At 48.8% G+C, this 22895-nt stretch overlaps 1 protein-coding gene across 1 annotated transcript in view; it reads left to right on the top strand.

The window, feature by feature from the left end:
* Positions 1-22895, top strand: part of XYLT1 (xylosyltransferase 1) — a gene marked incomplete at both ends in the record, with an annotated part of 297295 nt that overhangs the window by 210486 nt on the left and 63914 nt on the right. The window contains 2 exons of the mRNA XM_081089853.1: positions 18923-19095; positions 20024-20226. Of these exons, the coding sequence (XP_080945979.1) occupies positions 18923-19095; positions 20024-20226 (376 nt within the window). The remainder of the gene's footprint in view (positions 1-18922; positions 19096-20023; positions 20227-22895) is intronic.

Below are 22895 nucleotides of genomic sequence, written 5' to 3'. Positions count from 1 at the left end.
AAAAGAAGGCACCTGCAGAACATATTTATGGTTTATGATCAAGAGACAGCGTTAATGGCCCATAATGTGATTACGATGAGGACTTTTATTAGGAAAATTCCAACCAATTCGGCGCTAATTAATGTACTGTTAACTTTAGAGTGTTACTCTCCTAGTCCTTGGAGAGTTGGGGAAAATAAACCTGTTGTCAAAAGCCTACCCTGAGAAGTAAATAAGAGTTGTTTGCTCCTCAGGCGGCTCCATTTATAATAGGAATAGATGAGTCTGCGCTTTTCCATGGCAGTATTTACTGAGCCCGCGAGTACCTTCAGAAGAGGAGAAAGGAGGACAGAGATGAAAATGTCCAAGTGACGGGAAGACTCTCAGGAGGACTTGCAAACAGCAGCCTCAGGGTCGAAAGGTGGAGCATAGAGCAGGTGTTAACACCCCAAGCCACAGACTGGAGGGTGCAGGGGCCTCCTTGCTTCCTACCCGACCTCCACTCTGCACCGTGGAGCCAGGCCTCTCACACCCTCCCATCTGCCACTTTCCCAATGTGTCCTGCCTGCAATCCACCCCTCAACGCTCAGCAACAGTCCTAGGGTGACAGCTGGTCGTTCCCTTCCATTGCGGTTCTTTACAACGTGCCCAAGACCCTGCGTGGGGCCCCTGTTGCTGGTTTTCTATCCCCATACCCCCCAATGCTGCTTCTTGGTTTCTGCGCTTCATCCACACTGGCCCTCCTGTATGTCCCCTCATTTACTGCCCCTGTTTCATCTCTCAGCCTGTAGAGCTTAGCTCAAGGAATGTATCTCTTTTATAAAAAAATATATTTTATTGATTTTTTTACAGAGAGGAAGGGAGAGGGATAGAGAGTTAGAAACATCGATGAGAGAGAAACATCGATCAGCTGCCTCCTGCACACTCCCTACTGGGTGTGTGCCCGCAACCAAGGTACATGCCCTTGGCCGGAATCAAACCTGGGACCCTTGAGTCCACAGGCCAACACTCTATCCACTGAGCCAAACTGTTAGGGCAGGAATGTATCTCTTAACCAACTAGAGTAGTTGTAGTGTATTAGTCAGCTCAGGCTGTCATAACAAACTACTACAGGTTGGGTGTGTTCCACAACAATAATTTATTTTTTCACAGTTTGGGAGCCTGGATGTCTAAGGTCAGGGTGCCATCTGGTTGGGTTCTGGTAGGAGTTCTCATCCTGCTTGCAGATGGCCACCTTGTCGCCGTGTCCTCACGTGGCAGAGAGAGAAGGCTCTCTGGTGTCTCTTCTTCTAAGGGCGTCAATCCCATCAGACTAGGTCTCTACCCCCATGACCTCATCTAACCTAATCGCCTCCCTAAAGGCCCGTCTCCAATGTAGTCACATGGGGATTCGGGCTTTGTTATAGGTATTTGGGTGGGGGCACAGTCCAGTTGGTAGCAATTAGTATCTTTGGAAAAGGAAAGGCTACCCCAGCATAGTCAGGGACAGAAGCAGGGGTTTGATGACATTAAGCCTCATCATAGCTTCATGGAAAGGTTAACTAGCATTCCGCAGTGAGAAGTAAGGCTGGAAAGGGGAGAAGAGAGAGAAAATGCAGTCACTCGCCTGTCATTATTTAAGGGACTAGTAATGATGGCCACCATTGAATTTTCTCCATGTCATAGAAATCGTCTTAGAAATGTTCATGTGTTTATGGCTTGCCTTCCCGGTCCAGAGAGTCCATGCCTCGTAAGCCAAGGCTGTCTGTGGCATGGACATTAGTTTGTCACCCACTCCCTGATGGTGCCTGCCTGGCGTAGTGCCCATTCCAGTTACTACTCCTGAGTCACAAGCCCCTCCAAACGCAGTGGCATAGAACACGACATGGTGTGATGCTCATGGATTCTGTGGATCAGGAATTTGGAAAGAGCTCATCTCCACCATCGATGGGTGGCAGGAGGGACAAGATCGCCCAGGTTCAGAGCCACTCTCTGTGCTCGGGACTTTTCTGAGCAACTCATTTCATGGATTCTTCCCTATGAGTTAGGGGCCAATAATTGCCCTCATTTTACTGATGAGGAACTAGGATCTTAGAGAGATGATATAGCTTGTCCAAACTCACAGAGCTAGTGAGTGAGGAGGAGGAGCTATGGTTTAAACACAGATCTTGTATTTCAAAGCCAGTATTCTCTCCACTTGCCATACTGCCTTTCCATGGGTGACTACCCATGTTGCAAAAAAATGAAGTAGGCCATCTTGGCAGGAAACCTCCTGCCTCCCAATGAGATGAGTACCTCTCAAGCAACAGCCATATTGATCCCCTCAGGGGCATTGGGAAATGTAAAGGGCAATGCCGGGGTTCTTGTTCCGGCATCTAGAAGAGTTCAGCAATCTGCAGAAGGCTGTGTGTAACTTAAGAGTCCAGAGTGCTAACATAATTTTGAAAGGCACTGGGGGTCAGAGGAGCCTCGCTAAAGAAACTAAGTTCTCCTCATCTCAGGACCCCATGCTTTTTATTAACACAAATTGTCCTGAGGTGAGGCAGAGATATACACATCAAAGGGTCAGGTTTTGTATATACACAGTCCATTGTCAGGTTTGAGGAAATACCTCTGGCTGTTTAGGTGTTTGGCCAGTAGGAGGCAATAATATGTAGATTAAGATGCCCTGAGCTGTCTGGCAGCAAGATATCAATTTAATGCATCTTTTCAGATTTGGGGAAATGCCCTTCAGCCACTCCAGATGAGTCAGCCCTTGCTGACATGCTGGAATTGGCTTCCGGCAAGGGAAAGGGCTATTTTGGGGACTAGAGATATTAAATGTCCTGAATGCATGGGACAGCCCCACCCAATGAAGCATTTTCTCTCCCCAAATGCCAGTAGTCCCTGAAGAGAAACGCTGCGAGAGAAACACAAGGTGGCCGTCTGCCAGGGGAGAAATGTGTGCACTGTTAATCTGTACTGAAAGCATTGGAAAGGTTGCTCAGGTACAATAGGAGCTGTTGCTCCCCTGCACGGGTTAGCTCAGGGGTTGTCTCGGTTTGTCCAGGCTGCTACGACAAAATGCCACAGGCTGGGTAGCTTATAAAGAACAGAAATTCAGACCTCACAGTTCTGGAGGCTGGAAGTCCAAGAGCAAGGCACCAGCATATCAGTGTCTGCTGGACCTCATCGGAACCAGGAAGCAGGCCCTCACCAGACACTGGATCTGCTGGTACCTACTCCCTGTATCCAGCTTGACGGAAAAGGAAGGGAGCGCTCTGAGGCCTCTTTTGTAAGGGCACTAATTCCATTCATGAGGGCTCCATCCTCATAACCTAATCACCTCCCAGAGGTCCCACCTCCTAATAGCATTGCCTTGGGAATTAGGTTTTCAACATATGAATGTGGGGAAGAGACGCAGAAATTCATACCACAATGGGGGTTAAAAACCCTCAATTTATGAGGAAGGAAGATTTGAATCCCAATTCCGGGGTGTATTAGCTGGTCAGGTCTGCATCTTAACTTCCTTGTCTGTAAAATAGGAATGATCACCATAGCTCCCTCAAAGGTCGGCTCTAAGAACTAAGTGACACTATGTCCATTTGAAAACCCTCCCCCGGGGCCTGGCACACAGAAGTAGCGCTTTCGCCCTTGATGCCCGGGAAAGGTAACGGCAGCAGGAGGACAAGAGCTTGCAGGCCAAAGCACAGCGTTTCCACAGATGATGTGTAACAGGCAAAGTGACTGGGACCCAGTGAATTGCGGCGAAATGTACCATACGCCATCAATATCTATCCCACCAGTTTCCATTTATTGAGCAGTACATCATTAGAATATCCCAGGGCTTTCGACAATAAAATCAATAAGACGCTTCAGCCATGGGCTGTGGTTTAATAACTCCAGACTTGAATGAGGGGAGAAAAATCAGTGAGCAGGAAAATTTCCTGAGTGCTTGGTCGGGGGTGGAGGGAGACGTTCTCTCAAGAGTGGGAGAAAAATAACCAGTGAGCGAGCCTTCGGTCTCTGCGGGGCAGGAGGCCGTGAGGACCTAACGCGGCACCGGAGATGGATTTGGGTAAAACTCCACCTTGAGAGATGCATTTTTTAAAGTGGTGGCTGGAAAGAAAAGAAGGCACCCAGGATGGGGTTTTCAGCCCTGACTGCACACGGGATCGCTTGGGGAGCTTTAAAAAATTGCCAAGACCGGCACCCACCCAAATAATTAAATTAGAATTTCTTGGGGTGGAGCCAAGGCATGGTTTTGTTTAATATATTTTTATTGATTTTTAGAGAGAGGAAGGGAGAGGGAGAGAGAGATAGAAACATCGATGAGAAAGAAACATCTATTGGCCACCTCCTGCTAGGAATTGAGCCTGAAACCTGGCCTGTGCCCTGACTGGGAATCGAACTGGTGACCCCTTTGGTTCATGGGTCGATGCTCAACCACTGAACCACACCATCCAGGCTTGTGGGGGAGGTTTTTTGTTTGTTTTTTGTTTTTTAAAGATGCTCAGGAGATTTTGATGTGCAGCTAGGGTTAAGAATTATTGGCCTACGCCAGCGGTATTCAAATATTAGCTAGCATCAGAATCACTGGAGGGCTTGTTAAACCACAGAGTGCCCATCCCCCAGCCCCAAAGTTTCTGATTGAGACGGTCTCGTGGGGAACTGAAATTTGCATGTCTGACATGGGTGTGACTCATGTTGCCCGTCAGAGACCACATTTTGAGAACTCCTGTTCTAGAGCAGTGCTTCTCAACTCAGTGGTTTTGCCCCTCTTCCCAGGGCCTGTTTGTCAGTGAATGCAGATATTTCGGGGAGGGTGGTGAGGGTAGGGGCCAGGGATGCGACTAAACCTCCTACAGCGTGCAAGGCAGCCCTCACTTCCCACAACAAAGAATTATCTGGCCCCAGACAGCCATGGTGCTGAGATTGAAAACCCCCATCTGGAGTAGACAGTGGTTTAGAAGCCCCTTGGGGAATGTGATTCTTTGGCTAGAAGTGAGGGAGGCAGCAGGAGCCTGAGCGGAGACAGGGAGGTCTCCTCATGGAGCATGGCGTTTAAATGAGGTCTGTTTGTACCCTCATCTCTTCCACTCCTCCTGGCTCTGTGACCTTGGGTAAGTTCCTTTCCCTCTCTGAGCCTGGGACATTTACTCTGAAATGGAGGTAACTTCCTTGTATAGTGTTGATATGAGAGGTAAAGAGCCTGTGGAAGAACATCTTAAATGTTATGTGGTGATTGCCGAAACCGGTTTGGCTCAGTGGATAGTGCGTCGGCCTGCGGACTGAAAGGTCCCAGGTTCGATTCCGGTCAAGGGCATGTACCTGGGTTGCGGGCATATCCCCAGTAGGAGATGTGCAGGAGGCAGCTGATCGATGTTTCTCTCTCATCGATGTTTCTAACTCTCTATCTCTCTCCCTTCCTCTCGGTAAAAAATCAATAAAATATATTTATTTATTTTTTTATTTTTTATTTTTTATTTTTTTTTAATAAAATATATTTTAAAAAAAATGTTATGTGATGGACAAATTGGAGTGAAAAATGAAAAGCAGTTTTTCTCAGTAGAACCCTAGCTCGCGCTCTCTCTCCAGCAGGCCCCCCAGAGCCTACCCCAGAAAATTCCCAACAAAACACTCTGCAGCAAAGATGCCTGAAATTAGGAAAGCAGACACTGTACCCATGAGTTCTCCCAAGGAATATGGGGCTGCGTAGGCATCCCTCTGAACCTGGCCTTCACCTGCCCTCGTTTGTTTAACAGACTCAGCACATCCCAGGTGGGAAGCAAGCTTGTGGCGTCTAATTAATATTCTCCGAGCTGCCCTTGCACTTCTCCCATCTTCAGGATTTTGCAATATTCGCATTCCACCTGCCCTATTATTCTCACGTTTTCATTGTAATCTACTCACTTGCATTTTTACTTAAGTCAGTTTTATTTTTAAAGCAATTCCGCAATACTACCGAATGCGGAAATCTTCCTGTCACTTGCCCTAAAGAGACAGCAACTATGTGAATGAATCAGCGAAATCAAAACAGCGGTGCTCACTGCTGGCGGGTTCTCCTGTTGCCTGCCAAAGGTGCCAGTTTTGGGGGCAGATCTCTGCTGGAAAAAGAAGTCCAATGAGCAAGCACTGTTGAGGACATGTTTGTGTGCACTGACTGGAGACTTGCTGGGCGGGCTGAGCCACAAGGACTGGATGGGAGCTGAAAAGGGAATCGTTGTCCCACTCTGGCTCGGTGCCAGTTGCTGTCTGTGGGCCACAGGAACCTTCCACTGGGGAGCTCCGACATCATGTGTGTGAACCCCAGCTCTGGAACTCTCAAGGTCAGGGCCACCCTCCTCAGCCATGGAAACAGTGAACAGGTGGCAGTGCAGTGAGTGAGGCTCAGAGTCACACCGCGTCGGCTCAACAACTGACACCTCCACTGTGGAGCTGAATCGCCTTATGTTGACTAAGTTATAGCTTTTGGTCTTTACAGCATCCCTCGGAGATGAGCTCTCTTTTACATGAGGAAACTGAGGCACAGATTAGCCAAGTGACCTGTGAGCCCAAAGTCGGTCCAGGATGCAGACCCAGGCTGAGCCCCCACATGGAATGGCTGAGTTTAAGAAGTATAGGATGGGTTTCTCAAGATAAATGATTAAATGAAACATAGTTACCTTAGGATCCAGCAATTCCACTTCTGGGTCTACACCCCAAAGATTTGAAAGCAAGGCCTCGAGGAGATATTTGCACACATGTTCATAGCAGCATTCTTCGCAAGAGCCAAAAAGTGGAAGCAACGCAGCTATCCACCAGCAGATGAATGGGCAGCGGAAAGGTAGGGTGTACATACAGGGAAATATTATTTAGCCTTAAAATGAAAGGAAATCCTGCCACCCACTGCAACATGGATGATCCCCGAAAGCATTGTGCTGAGAAAGAAACCAGTCACAAAAGAACAAATATTACACGATCCCACTTCTTTGAGGTATCTAGAGTGGCCAGGTTCATAGAGATAGAAGGTACAGTGGTAGTTGCCAGGGGTGGGAGGAGGGAGAATGGGAAGGTGCTGTTTAATGCTTCCAGATGAAAACATTCTGTAAATGGATGGTGGTGGATGTTTGCAGAACATGTGAATTTACTTAACATTATGGAACTGTACACTTGAAAATAGAGAAGAGGGTACATTTTTTTGGTCTGTGTATTTGACCAGCATTTTTTACAAAAAGAAGTGCAGGATGCTTGGAAGGCCCATGGGGCATGAAGAGGCAGGACCACAAGAAGGAATGGGGAAGGGGGTCAGGGCTGGCTTCACCAAAGGTAGTCCTTTCTCCTGAGACCCGGAGGGTGGCGGCCTGGCCAGCTCTGTCCTTGGAACTGTGTGCTCTCATCGCTTCCTCTCCCAACTCCACCATCTCTACTTGATCATCTTCTCACTTCTCATTAAGTTGGGCTGGAGGTGACAGGAAGGCCCTGGGTTAGCAGCAGCCCTGATGCTGGAGGACGGCTGGGCACCCGCCAGGCTCCTCCCGGGGAGGGTGGGTGCTCCTGAGCGGGGTCCTCAAGCTGCCCCCGCCCCCCGAGGCCTCAAGGAAAAGTGGGACCCAGCCCCCATCTGATTCGTTGGTTGAGTGGAGACCATCAAGTTAAACAGCTGGGGCCCGAATCTTCCACTCAGCCTCCAGGGCCTGAACGTGGACCAAGCTCTCTGACTCAATCTGTCAGTGAGAAATCATTCACTCACTGAGGCCTGTCCTCTGAGCTCAGCTCTGTGCCAGGCTGGAGGCCAGGACGGCTTCCTGAGAGAGAGAAAACCTTGGCTCGTGGGGAACCGCAGACATTGAGGGAAGCAGCCTGATGCAGTTCATACAAACAGGGGAGTGTATTCAGCCCTGAGGAAGGACATCCTGCCACTCCTGACCACATGGCTGGGCCTGGGGGCACGATGCTATGAGAGATAAGTCAGGGAAAGACAAAACTGCATGGTTTTCCTTATATATGGGATTTAAAAAGAAAGACAGCCAGGCTCATAAAACAGAGGGTAGAAAAGTGGTTGCCAGGGTCTGGGGTGGGGGGGCGGGGATAGGGAGAGGTCAGTAAAAGGGTACAAGCTCTCAGCTATAAGATGAGTAAGGTCTGAGGATCTAATGTAAAACATGGTGACTATAGTTGATGACATGGTGTTGTATAGTTGAAATTTGCTGAGAGTGTAGAACTTAAATGTTCTCACCGAACCCCCACCCCAAAAAAAGGTAGATATGTGAGGTGTTGGATGTGCTAATGAATTAGATGAATGGGGGAATCCTTTTACAATGTACACAGCTGTCAAATCACCACAACAAATATCTTCCTATTTTATGTCAATCGCTAGAGGCCCAGTGCATGAAATTCGGGCACAGGTAGGGTTCCTAGTGGCTGCCAGATGCTGGTCGGGGCCTCCCTTCCCCCAGCCACCTGCTGCTGCTGCCCGCCCGGCCAGGGCTGGCCAGGGGGAGGGGCTGCAGGCAGTTGGCTGGCTGGCCCTGCCCCCTGGTCGAGGGAACAATATGCATATTAGGCTTTTATTATATAGGATACCTCAATAAAGCTGAATAAAAGAAAGGAAGGAAGGTAGGGAGGGAAGGAAGAAAAACAGCCCTCTCTCAAAGGGAGGACAGTTTTCAGTGCAGTGCTGCTAACTCCATGGTCACGTTAGAATCTCAGACTGGAAATTTCAACTCCTTCATCTCATAAGACAACACATGGGTCTTGGAGTCCAGCTGACCAAAGTGTTTATCTCTGTTGGGCCCTCTATAGAGAGAGCAGGTATTCGTCAGTTACTCAGCACCTCCCAGCCACGGTGAGATGGGATTTGTCATCATGGTACCTGCCACCTGAGACCTTAGGAAAATGAAATAATGAAACCTTGCATGCATAGTGCTTAGGGCATAATAAGTGCTCGGCTGGCCTTAGACATCATCATTGCTCTGTAAGGGTGTGCAGGGAAGGAAATGACTCGCCCAGGGTCCCACAGCTGGTTCACAGCAGGAGCAGGGTTTGAACCCAGACTTGTGACCTTTTGTGCTGTCCCGCCATACTGTGCCACCTTTGATGAACCTGCGGAGAGTAGGGGCTTCTTTCTGGGCACTGGGATCTCCCAAGTTCTAATAACCAAAAATCTGCCTTGAAATTTCCCAGTGGGGCCGTGGCCCACGTTGTTCAGTGGTTAGAACATCAGCCCATGCACTGAAGGGTTGAGGTTTCCATTCCCAGTCAAGGGCACATACCTGGGTTGTAAGTTCAATCCCCAACCTGGTCGAGGTGCATGCAGGAGGCAACCAATCGATGTGTCTTTGTCAAATCAGTGTTTCTCTCCCTCTCTCTTTCTCTCTCTCTGCCTCTCTCCCTTAAAAAATTAATAGGGAAAGTATATATATCTACACTAATAAAAGAGAAACATGCAAATTGGTGTCACTCTGCTATGCCCACCAGCCAGTCAGGATGTGTATGCAAATTAACCCAGCAAAGATGGCGAAGACTGAAGGCTCCAGCCGGAGTGAAGACTGAAGAAGCTTGGCTTCTCTGCTGCGGCCAGACCAAAGGCCTGGGTCCTGGGTGCCAGAGGAAAGTCTGGTGCCAGCAGCCAGGGGAAGGAAGGCCTATTGCATGAATCTTCGTGCAACAGGCTTCTAATATATAAAATATATATCCTCGGGTGAGGATTAACAAAACAAAAAAAAAGAAATTTCCCCGTGGGAAAAAGGCACCTCCAGTCAAGTCTGACAGAGAACCTGGAACCTGACATGAATCCCACTCCCCTGCACTGTGCCTGCCGCCTGTGTGAAACTGTGTTTCCTTCACAATCAGGACTCACCACACAGCCCACTGAGGTCAGGGATGAATGGTTCGCCCTCTATTCCTTGTAAATGTCATTGCACTTTGGTTAGGACACTTAACCTGAGAGCCGCCCTCTGTACACAGTCTGAGTGCTCAGTGTGGCTGGCTCAGGCGATGCTATGCAGCAGATCCCTCCGCCTGCGTAGTCTTGCTTGCCTGACACTTTACACCCGGTAATCACAGTTCCTCACCTCCTCTACCCCTCATCCCCTGGCAACCACCATCCCACTCTGATTCTATGACTTTCGCCATTTCAGATCTCTCACCTGAGGGGATTCATGCATTATTGTCATTCTGGTTTATTTCACTCAGCACCCTGTTCTCGGTGTTCAACATGGTGCAGCCACTATGAGATCGGTATGGAGGCTCCTTAAAAATAAAACTAGCCCCGCTGGCATGGCTCAGTGGTTGAGCGTTGACCTGTGAACCAGGAGGTCACAGTTCCATTCTCGGTCAGGGCACATGCCTACGTTGCAGGCTCTATCCCCAGTGTGGGGCGTGTAGGAGGCAGCTGATCAATGATTCTCTCTCATCATTGGTGTTTCTCTCTCTCTCTCCCTCTCCCTTTCTGAAATCAATAAAAAATGTATTAAATTAAAAAAATAATAAAACTAGAATTACTACATGATCATCCACTTTATAGATAAGAACCGACGATCCTAGTATCTTTCCAAAGTCCCCACAGTGGAAAGCCAGAGCGGGGCACCCGTCTGGAATCCCAGCTCAGTGTGTTCCCTGCGGGCGGTGAGCTGGTGGCACCAGCTCGGGCTTCTGACCCGAGCCCCATTTGCACACAATATTGTTTCCACTTCTCTCCCTTCCTAAGACCCAGCCAGCCCTCTCATCTGGAGCCAAGTCAGAAAGCTCCCCTCCCCACAGCCACAAGAGGCCCTTTGGAGTATAAATAGAACCGAGGGTTTTGGTGGTGGAATAACTATTCCAGTCAAGCCGCTCCTTCGCTTCCCGTGAGTTATTAATTGTGGTCTGAGGGAGATTCCGGTGTGGGGGTTTATTGGAAGCAGCAGCCCCAGCCTGTGCACGCCCTGGGAGCCGGTACAGCGAGGGCTGGAACCCCGTAGCTGGACCCAGTGGTTAAACCAAACCTGATCTAATCACTGAGGATGAACAGCCAAATAGAAATGATGACTCTCACGATGATGATGATGATGATGATGATGATGATGATGATGATGAAGAAGAAGATAGATAGATAGATAGATAGATAGCTCTTGTTTATTGAGCATTTACTGCAGGCCGTGCTGTGCTCAGTACTGGACACAAAATGCAATGACATTTACAGGGAATAAATGTCTGTGTGAGGCAGATTCTGTGATGATGTAATACTGATTTTACAGATAATAACACTGAGGCTTGGAGAGCTTGTGTAACCGGGCCAAGCTGACACAGATCTGCCTAACCAGAAGCCATGATCTTAACCCTTGCATCGCGCTTTCTCCTCCTGGATCATGTTCCTACAAAGTATCACAGACATCGCTGTTGCCAGCTTCACATCGACCCTTGCAAAGCGCCTTCACCACGTCTTCAGAGCCCAAGAATTACATCGTTCCTGCTGGTCCCAGGACTACTGTGGAATTCAGAGTTTGGGTCACAGGCCTAAAGTGGCAGAGCTGGTCACTGGCGCAGCTCTCCGTGACTCCCTGTCCTTGGCCCTCGCACCTGCCTCGCAGAAATAAACTCTCCCCCACAAGCCTGGCTTTTCACATTTGTCTGAAGTCAGCGTCTCCTGCTGCCTCTAATCACTCCGATTCTTCCACTTATTTTCTGTTTTGAGCCACAGGAACCTGATTATATTTTTAAATTCATAGGTTTTTTTAGGAGCTGGGAAGCGTTTGGGTTTCAGTCTGCAACAGCGCGCATAGCTCTGACCACACGTCATTGCTTTTTGTCCTGCAGCTGGAAGTCAACTGACACGCTTCTCCTAGGGACAGAGTTTTCTCCTTTTGAAACGGGGACAATCGCATCCAGCACTGACAGTGGCATTGACAGGGCTCCGACGTCACAGGCTCACTCCATTCCCAGCCTCCTCCTCGCTGGGACTTCTCTGAGCTTCAGATCTTCCCTAACATAATGGGATGATGATAATTCTTCTTCTAGAGGTTTGGATAGAAGCAAAAACAATCATTCACAAAAATTACTTAGCACTTGGTAGGCTCTCAATAAGCAGCTGGTATTAGAATTGCCGATAAGCATCACCTTTATGGTTATGTCTCATTATAAAAGTAATCCATTTTGCAAAATGCAGATAATGCGGAAAAGTATAAAGAAGACACAGAAACTGTCCTGCCACTATAGGAACCTCTGTTAACATTTGAGAGCATGTCTTTTAAATTGTTACGGATTGCATTTTAGGACTTCTCTTTTGCTTGCTATAGACAAGTTCTGTATCAGTAAGTATTAATAAGAGCTTTTGGTTGATTCCTCTTTGGGACCATTATAAGTACTATTGAGGTCAAGGCCCCAGGACCTTTGCACTTGCTATGCCTGGTTCCCTGAATCCTCCTCCAGCCCTGATAATTACATGACTCATGCCCTCACTTCATTCAGAGCTTGCTCAAGTGTCTCCGCTTCACATCGCCCTCCATTGGCCACCGTCGCCAAATGAACCCATCCCTTTACATGCAAAGTTTCTTTCTCTCCATTGCCTTTTTCACTAACTGCAATCGTATTCTCTGTTTGCTTACTTTTGTATTGGCTTTCTACCCCACTAGACTAAGCAGCGTTCGGGAAAGGACTCTGTTGTGTTTGCTATGATATGACATAGACACAGAATGAATGAATAGATGAACAAAATGATGTCTTGTACATAGAGACTTCCATATATGCCTTCTCCTTCCCTTCGCTTAGATTCTTAGGGGTGGAGTTACTGGGGCAAGGGGAATGCATATTTAAAATTGTGGTACTTGTTGCCACCTCGCCTCTGACAATGTGCCAGCTCCTGCTGCCTCCAGCAGGACGAGAGTCCATTTCCCCGGCTCCCGCCTTGCTGGAATCTTGCCACAACCCATTGCCGATCTCACTCCTCGTGTAGGAGGCCGCGTGCTTTTCAGGGCCACAGTCCCGGAAATGGTGGCCAGGGTGTGGGGGAGGCCCACGGCTGCGGTGTGGTTTATTGTCGCTTCCAGCTCCCCTGTGTCAGAGCAGCTTGCCGGAAAGATTGTTACAGGAGCCAGGGATGTGGAGCAAAAATAGGAAGCTGGTTATTGGCAACTGGCGAAGGGAGCCATGTGGGAGCCTCAGCCCATTAAATGGCTCCCCACCCACACCCTGCTGCAAGGTGGTGCAGAAAACGCACTCATTCACTCCCTTGTTTATTCAGTAAACCCTGTGGAGGTCCTACTGTGTGCCAGTATGGGAGCGATTGCAGTTAGAGTTCTGGAGCCAACCTGAGGATGTCCCGCCATGTTTGGTGGGTCCCTGGGCAAGTTGCTTCACCTCTCTGAGCCCTGATTTCTTCCTCCATCCCTGGGCTCTTGAGAGGGCAGGAGCTGGCCAGGTGAGAGGGTAGGGGCAGGTGTGTAAAGGACAGAACAGACGGGGCAGGGCAGGCAGGCTTAGGCCTGGGGACATTGCTTAATTCTGGTATTCTGGGACTCTGGTGTGCCTTTGCTTGTGAGGACAGCTGCAATGTTTTGAGGTTGGATAGATCCAGCTTTTTCAGTGTGGCTGCCCCTCTGCCTCTTCCTGTCTCTGTGTGTGTGTCTGATTATATGTTTGTCTCTGTTTATACCTGCATATGTCTTCCTTTCTCAGGGCTTCTGTTTAGGTCTCTATATGTTTCTCTCTCCATATGTGGGAGTAAGGGGGAGGGCTTTCTGTCCTCAGGTCTCTCTGGTTTGTTCTCAATGTGTGTGTGGCCTTTCTCTATTCCTGCTCATCTGCTGTCATCTCTCTATCCATCCATCATCTCTCTTTTTCTATCAATCTGTCTTTTTGCCTCTGTTTCTTAGTCTCTCTCTTTCTTTCTCTCTCTCTCTCTCTCCCTGCCTCTCATCACCATCTCCATCTGTCCCTCTGTGTGTGTGTCTCCAGAAAGGAGATATTGGATATTTTTGCTCCTTCCCACCTACCCTAATCCCCAAAATAGCTGTCCTCCAGAAGAACTATGGGTGTTATTCCCTCTTGTCTTTGCTGCTCCCCAGGCTAGCTGTCTGGTCCACGGGGACTGTATTTAAATGGAGGAGGCTGAGTGGGAGTGTTGGATTTCCCAGGGCCCCCTCCCCCTCCAGAGGGAAGCATCCTTGTCTGTGTCTGTCCACCTGTGCACCTCCCCCACAATCTAAAACCCTAAAGAGACAGTACAAAAGGCTCTCCTCAACATCAACATGCAAGTTCCTCTAAAGACCAGCATGGAATCTGCACACCGGTCCTCCCATCTCCCTGCTCTTTGCTTCAGGAGAGGGTAGGCTGGAGGTAGCAAGGCCAGTGCTGGGCTCTGCCACTCCCAGCTTTCACTCCCACCTCCGGCCTCGCTCACTGTGTGACCGGAACAAAAGCTCCAACCTCTCTGAGCCTGAGAACATGGCAGTGCCTTCCATCCAAAGCCAAGTACCAACTGACGCAGAGCCTCTGGCACAGGCTGGAGCACAGCAGGCCCACAGGCGAGGTCAGCCCCTCTGTACCAGAGCAGCCCTCTTCCCCAGGATGCATTCATCCACCCACTCGTTCATTCACTCACTCAACAAGCATGGCAAGAGCCCGGCCAGTGTGGCGCAGTGGTTGAGCATCGACCCATGAACCAGGAAGTCATGGATCAATTCCTGGTCAGGGCACATACCCAGGTTGTAGGCTCAATTCCAGGGTGGGGCATGCAGGAGGCAGCTGATCAATGATTCTCTCTCATCACTGATGTTTCTATCCCTCTCTCCCTCTCCCTTCCTCTCTCTGAAATAAGAAAAAACTAGTCATGGCAAGAGACATCGTAGTTGGAGAGAACACAGGCTGCTCCCAGAGGCCCTATGAGGCTCAGTTGCTGAGAACTCCAGATTCATTGTTACCCAGAGACCTTGGGGCAGGGATGAGCAGTGTCATCTGAGTACAGCATGCGCCCCTACAGAGTGCACTTTCTATGAAATACAGTGTCGTGGACCATGGTGAGACCTTTGAAAAATCACCCAGTGAAATCCAGGTGGAAAAAGTGGCAGAAGTAGCTGTTGCTTTTAAGTGTCCCTCCCTTGGTTTGATAAAGAGTCCCCAAGGGAGGCAAGGAGAGGTCACGCCCAGTGTGGCCAAGGCCAGTACACGGCCTTCGGGCTGCGGTCTTGGGGAGAGAATATAAGCTTTTCTCATATGTTATCTTTTCACTTTGGATTCTCACATTCCTTAATCCATTCATAATACATCTGTGAAAGCAGGCTCATGTTCTACATGTCTTTGTTCTCCAGGCCTTGTCCAGGGCTGGCAGGTGGGAGGTTTTAAGGCTACTTCATGGTTGATTGGATAGATGGATGGATTGTTGTATGAATGTTTAAAGCAGTGGTTCTCAACCTTCTGGCGCTTTAAATACAGTTCCTCATGTTGTGACCCAACCATAAAATTATTTTCGTTGCTACTTCATAACTGTAATGTTGCTACTGTTATGAATCGTCATGTAAATATCTGATATGCAGGATGGTCTTAGGCGACCCCTGTGAAAGGGTCGTTTGACCGCCAAAGGGGTCGCGACCCACAGGTTGAGAACCGCTGGAAGGGCACATGATCCCTCCAGGCAGACTTTCCCCCTCAACCCCCACCCCCACCCCACCCCCAATGATCACCACAAAAGCCCTGTGTCTTGGGATTGCCTTGGAGAGAAGATTAGAGGGTAGTGAGGACACCTCCCCCCGCGGACCCTCCCCCTCGGTTGCTGCCCATTCTGTCTTCAACCAGAGCCACAAGGATAATTATCCTCAGGATCATGAGACCTTAGGACTCATCCGGAGAGTGTGAAGAAATGGGCTCCGAAACTTTGGACTAAACTCTCTGAGGTCTCCTCTGTCCCTGCAGACAGACTGTTCACTTCTTGCCTCCAAGAGCAGTCTGAACACACTTCTATCATAAAACAATTGAGCATTGTCTTCTGTTTTCCCAAGTTGGCTGAAAGCACCTCAAAAGCAAGGATTCCCCTCCCCGCAAGAAAAGTTTCTTTTTCTAGTACCTAGCACAGACCTTGGCATGTGGTATAGGCTAGGTTAAAATGGCATGGATCAACGACTTGATAGTTAGATGGTTGAAGAGTAGATTCACGGATGATTTGCTTTGAGCATGCTGAGTGGATGGATGGATGGATGGATGATTGGTTTTAAAGGTGATGGGTGGTTGGATGGATGGATGAATAGATGGTTGGCATTTTTTTTATAATAAGCTGTTGAATGCTTTGCTAGATGGGTTGTTGAATGGTTTCTGGGTGATTGGTTAGATTTGGATGGATGGATGGATGGATGGATGGATGGATGGATAGGTGACTGGATGGATGGGTTGGTGGGTGGGTGGATGGATGGATGGATGGATGGATGAAAACATGTGTCCGTAATGATGACTAGAGTCAGCTTTTCACACGATACAGCAATCCTCCCTGCAGTGCCTCTGATAGTCCTCAAATGCCTGTTTACCTGCAGTAACTCAGAGGTATTTTCATTAACTGACAAGTAGAATTGTAAACTTTCCCAAATTCTGGGTGTGGTAATATCGTGTATATTCGTGGGTAAGGGCATAGGCTTTAAAAACAGACCTGGGTTTGAATCTCAGCTGAACTAATTAAAGCAGTGTGACCTTGAACAAATAAATCCCTTGGCCTTTCTAAGCTGTGGTTTCCACATTTGCAAAATGGAAATGATAAATATCATCTTTCAGGGTTGTTATGAGGATTACATGAAATAAGGAATGGCCAGGGCTGATCGGTGCTCAGTAAACTCTGTTGCTATTACTATGGCACTGAACCACATGTACCTCCTGTAACTTCTTTTTTCCACCAAGAGCGCGGTGTGCCATAGTGTTGTACATTTAATGACAAACAAGACTAAATAGTCCATCTCTTGGAGTTCATGTTCTAGTGGAATATTTAAATAATAAACAAGTAAGTGAATAAACAATTTCAGACAGTGCTAAATGCTATGCAGAAAATTGAAATAGGGTGCAGTGAAAGAATAATGTGGCTGGGGGCGGGGTGAGGTGGCCTTTTATTGATCGGTGAACTGAGGACAGGAAGATGCAGCCATGTAAAGATCTAAGGGAGCCGTAACCGGTTTGGCTCAGCGGATAGAGGGTTGGCCTGCGAACTCAAGGGTCCCGGGTCGATTCTGGTCAAGGGCATATATCTTGGTTGCAGGCACATCCCCAGTAGGGAGTGTGCAGGAGGCAGCTGATCGATGTTTCTCTCTCATCGATGTTTCTAACTCTCTATCCCTCTCCCTTCCTCTCTGTAAAAAATCAATAAAGTATATTAAAATAAAAATAAAAATCATCACTCTCCCCTTTAAAAAAAATGAAATAAAATAAATAAATAAAGATCTAAGGGAAGGGTGTTCCAGTAGCAAGAATAGCCCATGAAAAGGTGCTGAGGCAGACACCTCAAGTAAAGACAGAAAAGGGCCCGGAGGCGAGGTAAGTAGTAGGGCTGGCCAGTCAAGGCACCAGGCCTGCAGGAGGCAGGTCACGTAGGTGTGGAGGCTGGGCCATGCGACTTGGACATTAGCCATGTCCGTCTCTTCCTGTCCCCTGGAACAAGGTAGACGGTGCCTTGTTCATTTGGCAGCCATTCAGCTTTCCAGCGACAGCGAACAGGCCTCCAGTCTCCTGACCTCCAGGCTACACACTCCCAGTTCTCGGCTTTCCCAATTGACATTCTGGGACACATGCAGCTAATACCCTGACAACGTTCTGGTCCCATTAACCTCGAACCCACAAGAAATCAGGTTAGACTCGAAGGAAATCAGGCCGAAGAGAGCTGGGAGAACTCTAGCTGGAATTGCAATGAACTGAGCCAGTGTTTCTCCTTGCAACCTTGCCCCTGGTGTGTTTGCAGAGGAAAGGAGGGGAAAACAGCCTCTTTGAGCTGCTTCTGGGATAAAAAAAATATATATATATCTGGAACCATTTACCCAGGTGGGTCTGGTGTAGGATCCAGGCTTGCAAAGAAAACTAGGATATGACTGATGGTGGCTGATCTCCCACGGGGCTGATCTAGGAGCTCTAGCGGGTCCTTAGGCTCTAGCCCTCCCCCTCCCTCGGCAGTGCTGCTTTTGTGTTGGTCCTTCTCAGGCAACCTCCATGTGGGGACAGAAGCGCTCTTAGAATCTCCCAGCTGTGTGTACACCAAAAAATTAACATCTCTTATCTAGTTGTCTCAACCAAAGTGTAGAATTCTGTGTTTGGGGCTAATTAGCTTGGTTGGGTCACATGCTCACCTCTGCATCATACAGACAATGGCCAGGGAGATGCAATGTTTGAACTGGCCAGGCCAAAGCTCTATGCACGCCCCTGACCTTGATAATGGAGGGAGGTCCTCCCCCATCCACTTGGACTGAGAATGGAGGAGGGGGGTGAGGCCTCTCAAAATACTGGATGAGATTTTTTGCTATGCAAGAGGAATAAGTTCTAAAGATCTGAACAGCATCGTGCTTGCAATCAACAAGACTATACAGAGCTCTTAAAACTTTGCTAAGAGGGTAGATCTCCTGTTATCTGTTCTCACCACCATTTTTTTTGAATGGATGCTTTTAGGAGGAAACAGGAGAATAGACTTGAATGGGCAAAAGCAGCACAGGTATCTTATGTTTTCTAGCTCAGAGTTAACTTCTCCTCCTCAGTGGTTCAGAGATGCACCTCTTATGCCTCTTATCTCCTCCTGTTCGATAGTTTAATATGTGTACCTGTGTCTCCATCAGCTCTTTAAAGCTTCTTGGGGATGGAAATTGTGACTTAAGCACCTCAAGGTCCCCCACTCCTGTTGCACCAGGAGAGCATAAGGGTCCAGGACATGCTTGGTTATGCTGAATCGGGTTTCAGGGCCCAATGTGACTACGGTGCCCCTCCAACAGTCCCCAAGATGAAGCATCAGAGAACCTGCCCCCAACAGGAACTTCTGACCCTCACCCCCCTCTGTGATCTTTCGGGTTTTCCTCAGGCAAAGCCAACAAGAACGTCCAGTGGGACGAGGACTCCGTGGAGTATATGCTGGCCAACCCGGTCCGGATCGCTTTCGTCCTGGTGGTGCACGGCCGTGCCTCCCGGCAGCTGCAGCGCATGTTCAAGGCCATCTACCACAAAGACCACTTCTACTACATCCACGTGGACAAGGTGAGCCCCCCATCCAGGCGCCTCCTGCTGGCCTTTCTCTGTGGGTCCCTCTGCCCCTCTTCAAGCCAGCCTCCCTTTTAGGGAAGGCTAGTAGGCTGAGCAGCTACCTCTCCTAGGGAGAGAGAGAGAGAGAGAGAGAGAGAGAGAGAGAGAGAGAGAGAGAGACTGACTCTCTATAAATACTGGTTTTCTTCCCTCTTTTCCTCACTGTCGCACTGCCCAGTACACTGCCTTCCTCTCTGTGAGAAGAGCTATCCCAGGAGTGGGCACACTTTCCCTATGAAGGGCCATATATAAAGATTTTAGGCTTGAAGGCCATACCCTCTCTGTGGCAGCTACTCAGCTCTGCCGTTGTCGTGTGAAAGCAGCCATAAACAATACATAAACGAATGATGAATGTGTGTGGCTGTGTCCCAATAAAACTTTATTTATAAAACCCCACAGCAGGCTTGCTGACCCTTGAACTCTCTTGTCCCAGGGGTTTTCTCTTAGCCTGGGATGTGACATAATTATGTCCTTACTCAAGAGGCAAAGGATCTGCTTCTGGCAGGCCTGTGAGAAGGTGATGGAGACATTCCACTCCTCACAGTACTCCTCAGGCTTCGTTTGATACAGCCGTATTTCACAGCTTGCTATCCTCAGACCACATGCCTCCGTCTGTATAAAAAATGCAGAGCCCTAGGCTCCTAGTAAACCATAGGTCAGAGGATGGGGCCAGGGAATCTGCATTTAAAATAGCTAAAGTGAAATTTAAGCAATAATAAGTGTTCGAATAGCCATATAGAAAGATGCCCGCAGCCTGAACCATCTACTGGGCAAAGTTCAGGAACCCTGCCACCTAGAAGGGAAGGGACAGAGAGGGGACAAGGGGCACGTCTGGGTGTTTTCTGGGCTGCTGAATGTCACCCTTTTCTCTCCTGGGAAAAAGCGCTCCAACTACCTGCACCGCCAAGTGCTCCAGTTCGCCCGGCAGTACAGCAACGTCCGCGTCACCCCCTGGCGGATGGCCACCATCTGGGGCGGCGCCAGCCTCCTGGCCACGTACCTGCAGAGCATGCGGGACCTGCTGGAGATGACCGACTGGCCCTGGGACTTCTTCATCAACCTCAGCGCAGCCGACTACCCCATCAGGTAAGGCGGCCCTCGGCCCCAGCAGCCTGCGCCCAGGTCCCACTCCCCTCCCATCCTCCCCGGTCTTAGCGTTTTGCGTCCTGTGCAGAGCAGCGTGTACGCTCCGGCGCTGTCTTCACAGATCCCTCCGCATGGGATCCACCCTGGGCCTGAGCATCATTTGCACATTCACTCGTTCGTTCGTTCATTCAACATGTATTTGTTGAGCACACAGTATTTCCCGCTCTGTTTGAGGAAACACTGAAGGGACTGTCACCCTTCCCCCCATGGAGCTTTCAGTCCAGTCGGGGAGACAAATAACAAACAAAATAAGTCCAATGGTGCATGGGAAAACAAAGCCGAGAGGACGCAGGGGAGTGTTGGAATTTTAACCAGCGTGACAGGACGGTCCTCACCCAGAGGAATGGACGGACGAGGAAGGAGGCGTGAGTCGCTCGGGCAGGGAAAGTGGTCCAGGAACAGGGAACAGCAGTGCTGAGCCCTGGGGCAGGAACACACCTGGTGTGTGGAAGGAACAACAGGGCTCAGTGTGGCTGGGACAGACTAAGTGAGGCGTAGGGTAGTAAGAGACAGAAGATCAGAGAGCAACTTGGGGCGAGACTGTAGAGATTCCAGAATTTGGCTGTCACTCAAGCAAGAGGGAACCACTGGTATGATCTGAGCAGAGATAGACAAGGTGTGACATCCAAGTTAAACCAGGAGGGGCAGGGAGGAGAAAGGGAGGTCCGTGCGACAGGTCAGGCAGTCACAGACATGTGGGTGTCTTTGGGCTATTCAAGGGCCATGGGTATCTTGGATTTTATTCTTTGGCTCCTACCTAGTTTTAACAAACAAATTGATTGTCTACATTTTTAAATTGGGAAATTTCACGTGAAACTACAGACTTTGAGTTTCTCTGGGTCTTCCCACTCAGCCTGCAGCCTGCTGGGCCACAGTCGTGTGGGGCAGATAGAGCAGCCCACATCTGCAGCCCCGAGGTAGCGGAGATGCCACGAGGAAGGTCCCTGTGCACAAACAGTGATCTGCTCCGTAAAATAGACCATAAGCAAAGAAAACCCCTCCAGAGAGCTTGTAAAGGAGAAAGGCAAGAAAATGAGGTCTATTTCCTATCCAGACGGCTGCTCTTTGCTCGGCCGTGTCTTCCATCCTGATTGATTGAGGAGGCTGAGAGGCAGAAGTGAGTGGACAGGGAGGGGGACAGTGTGTGAAGCAGAGGGCCTTCCTCCCTCGGATGCCATGAGGGCACTGAACAGCAGTCCCAGAAATGAAGGGATCTTTAAAGAACTCACACACACTTTTATCAGGGCAATTTTCAAACGTGCATAAGAGTGCCGAGACTAATATAATGAACCCCTACTTATACGTTGCCCAGTTTCAACTATAATCAGTTCGTGACAGTCTGGTAATGTCTGTCTCTCCCCCCTCCTCCCCCCCTACCCCATCCCCCATGAACCATTTCCAAGGCATCATCAAATCATATCTGTAAATATTTCAGTATACATCTCTCTTTGAACATAACATCAATATGATTATCACATCTAAAATATTAAACAGTCATTCCTAAGTCATTAAATATCGAGGCCACATATGCCCAGGAGTTTGGGTTTTGAGTGAGGATCTAGATGAGACACAGGCATGGCAGGAAGGCCTCTATTTAAAGTGTCCTTCCTCTAGTTCTGGCCTTGGTGGCATCCCATGGCCTGCCCGGGGACCCTGGACTCTGAAGGAGATCTGGGGAAGGCACAGTCTTTGCTCAGTTTAGGCAAAATGCACCTGACACCCTTGAACCTGGGAAGAATGATGGGGGTTATTTTCTTTTGTTTGTAGGATAGCAGAATTTAAAAAGAAAAAAAAAGGAGGTGATTTTAAAACATCACTGGCAGGTTTTTCCTAATTTCTTATTTATTCAAACATTCATTCCACAAAGATTTATTAAGCAGCTACCATGCAAGGCATTATTTGGGCATTTAGTGAATAAAAGCTGCACAGCCCCTACCTGGTGGTACCCTAGAAGGAATTAGCTAATTATGTAAGAGAGGCGTCATGCAAGGTGTGACAGGGCTATCAAGAGGAAGCAGCAGATGGTCTGAGTGCAAGAGGGGCAAAATCAGGACGTCAGAAAGGCCTCGGAATGTGCAGTTTTGAGTTGAGACCTGGGGATAAGGAGGGATCGTCAGCCCTGACCAGGTGGCGCGGTTGGTTAGAGCACTGTCCCATACACCAAAGGCCTTCAGGTTCAATTCCTGGTTGGGGCAAATGCAGGAGGCAACCCATTGGTGTTTCTCTCTTGCGCTCTTTCTCCCTTCCTCTCTCTCCAAAATCAATAAACATATCCGCAGGTGAGCATTAAAAAAAAAAAAAAAAAAAGATTGGCAAGCAAATGAGAAGGAAAGATCATTCTAGACTAGGATTTTCCAACCTAGGCACTATTAGCGTAACAGGCTGGAGCCTGCCATGCTGAGGGGCTGTCCTGGGCACTGTAGGGTGTTTAGCAGCATCCCTGGCCCCACCTACCAGATGCTGGTAGTGCTCCCCACCCCCAGGCACTGTGACATCCACAGACAGCTCCAGTTCCTGAGAGAAAGGGCAGCCTGGATAAGACTTGGGTCAGAGGTGAACTAGATGCATTAGAGAAATTAAACACAATGCAATAGAAGAACGAGGAGAGG

Source organism: Myotis nattereri, assembly GCF_964212035.1.
Source record: "Myotis nattereri genome assembly, chromosome: 4".
NCBI classification, from domain to species: domain Eukaryota; kingdom Metazoa; phylum Chordata; class Mammalia; order Chiroptera; family Vespertilionidae; genus Myotis; species Myotis nattereri.
This window is presented reverse-complemented; position numbering and strand designations above follow the sequence as displayed.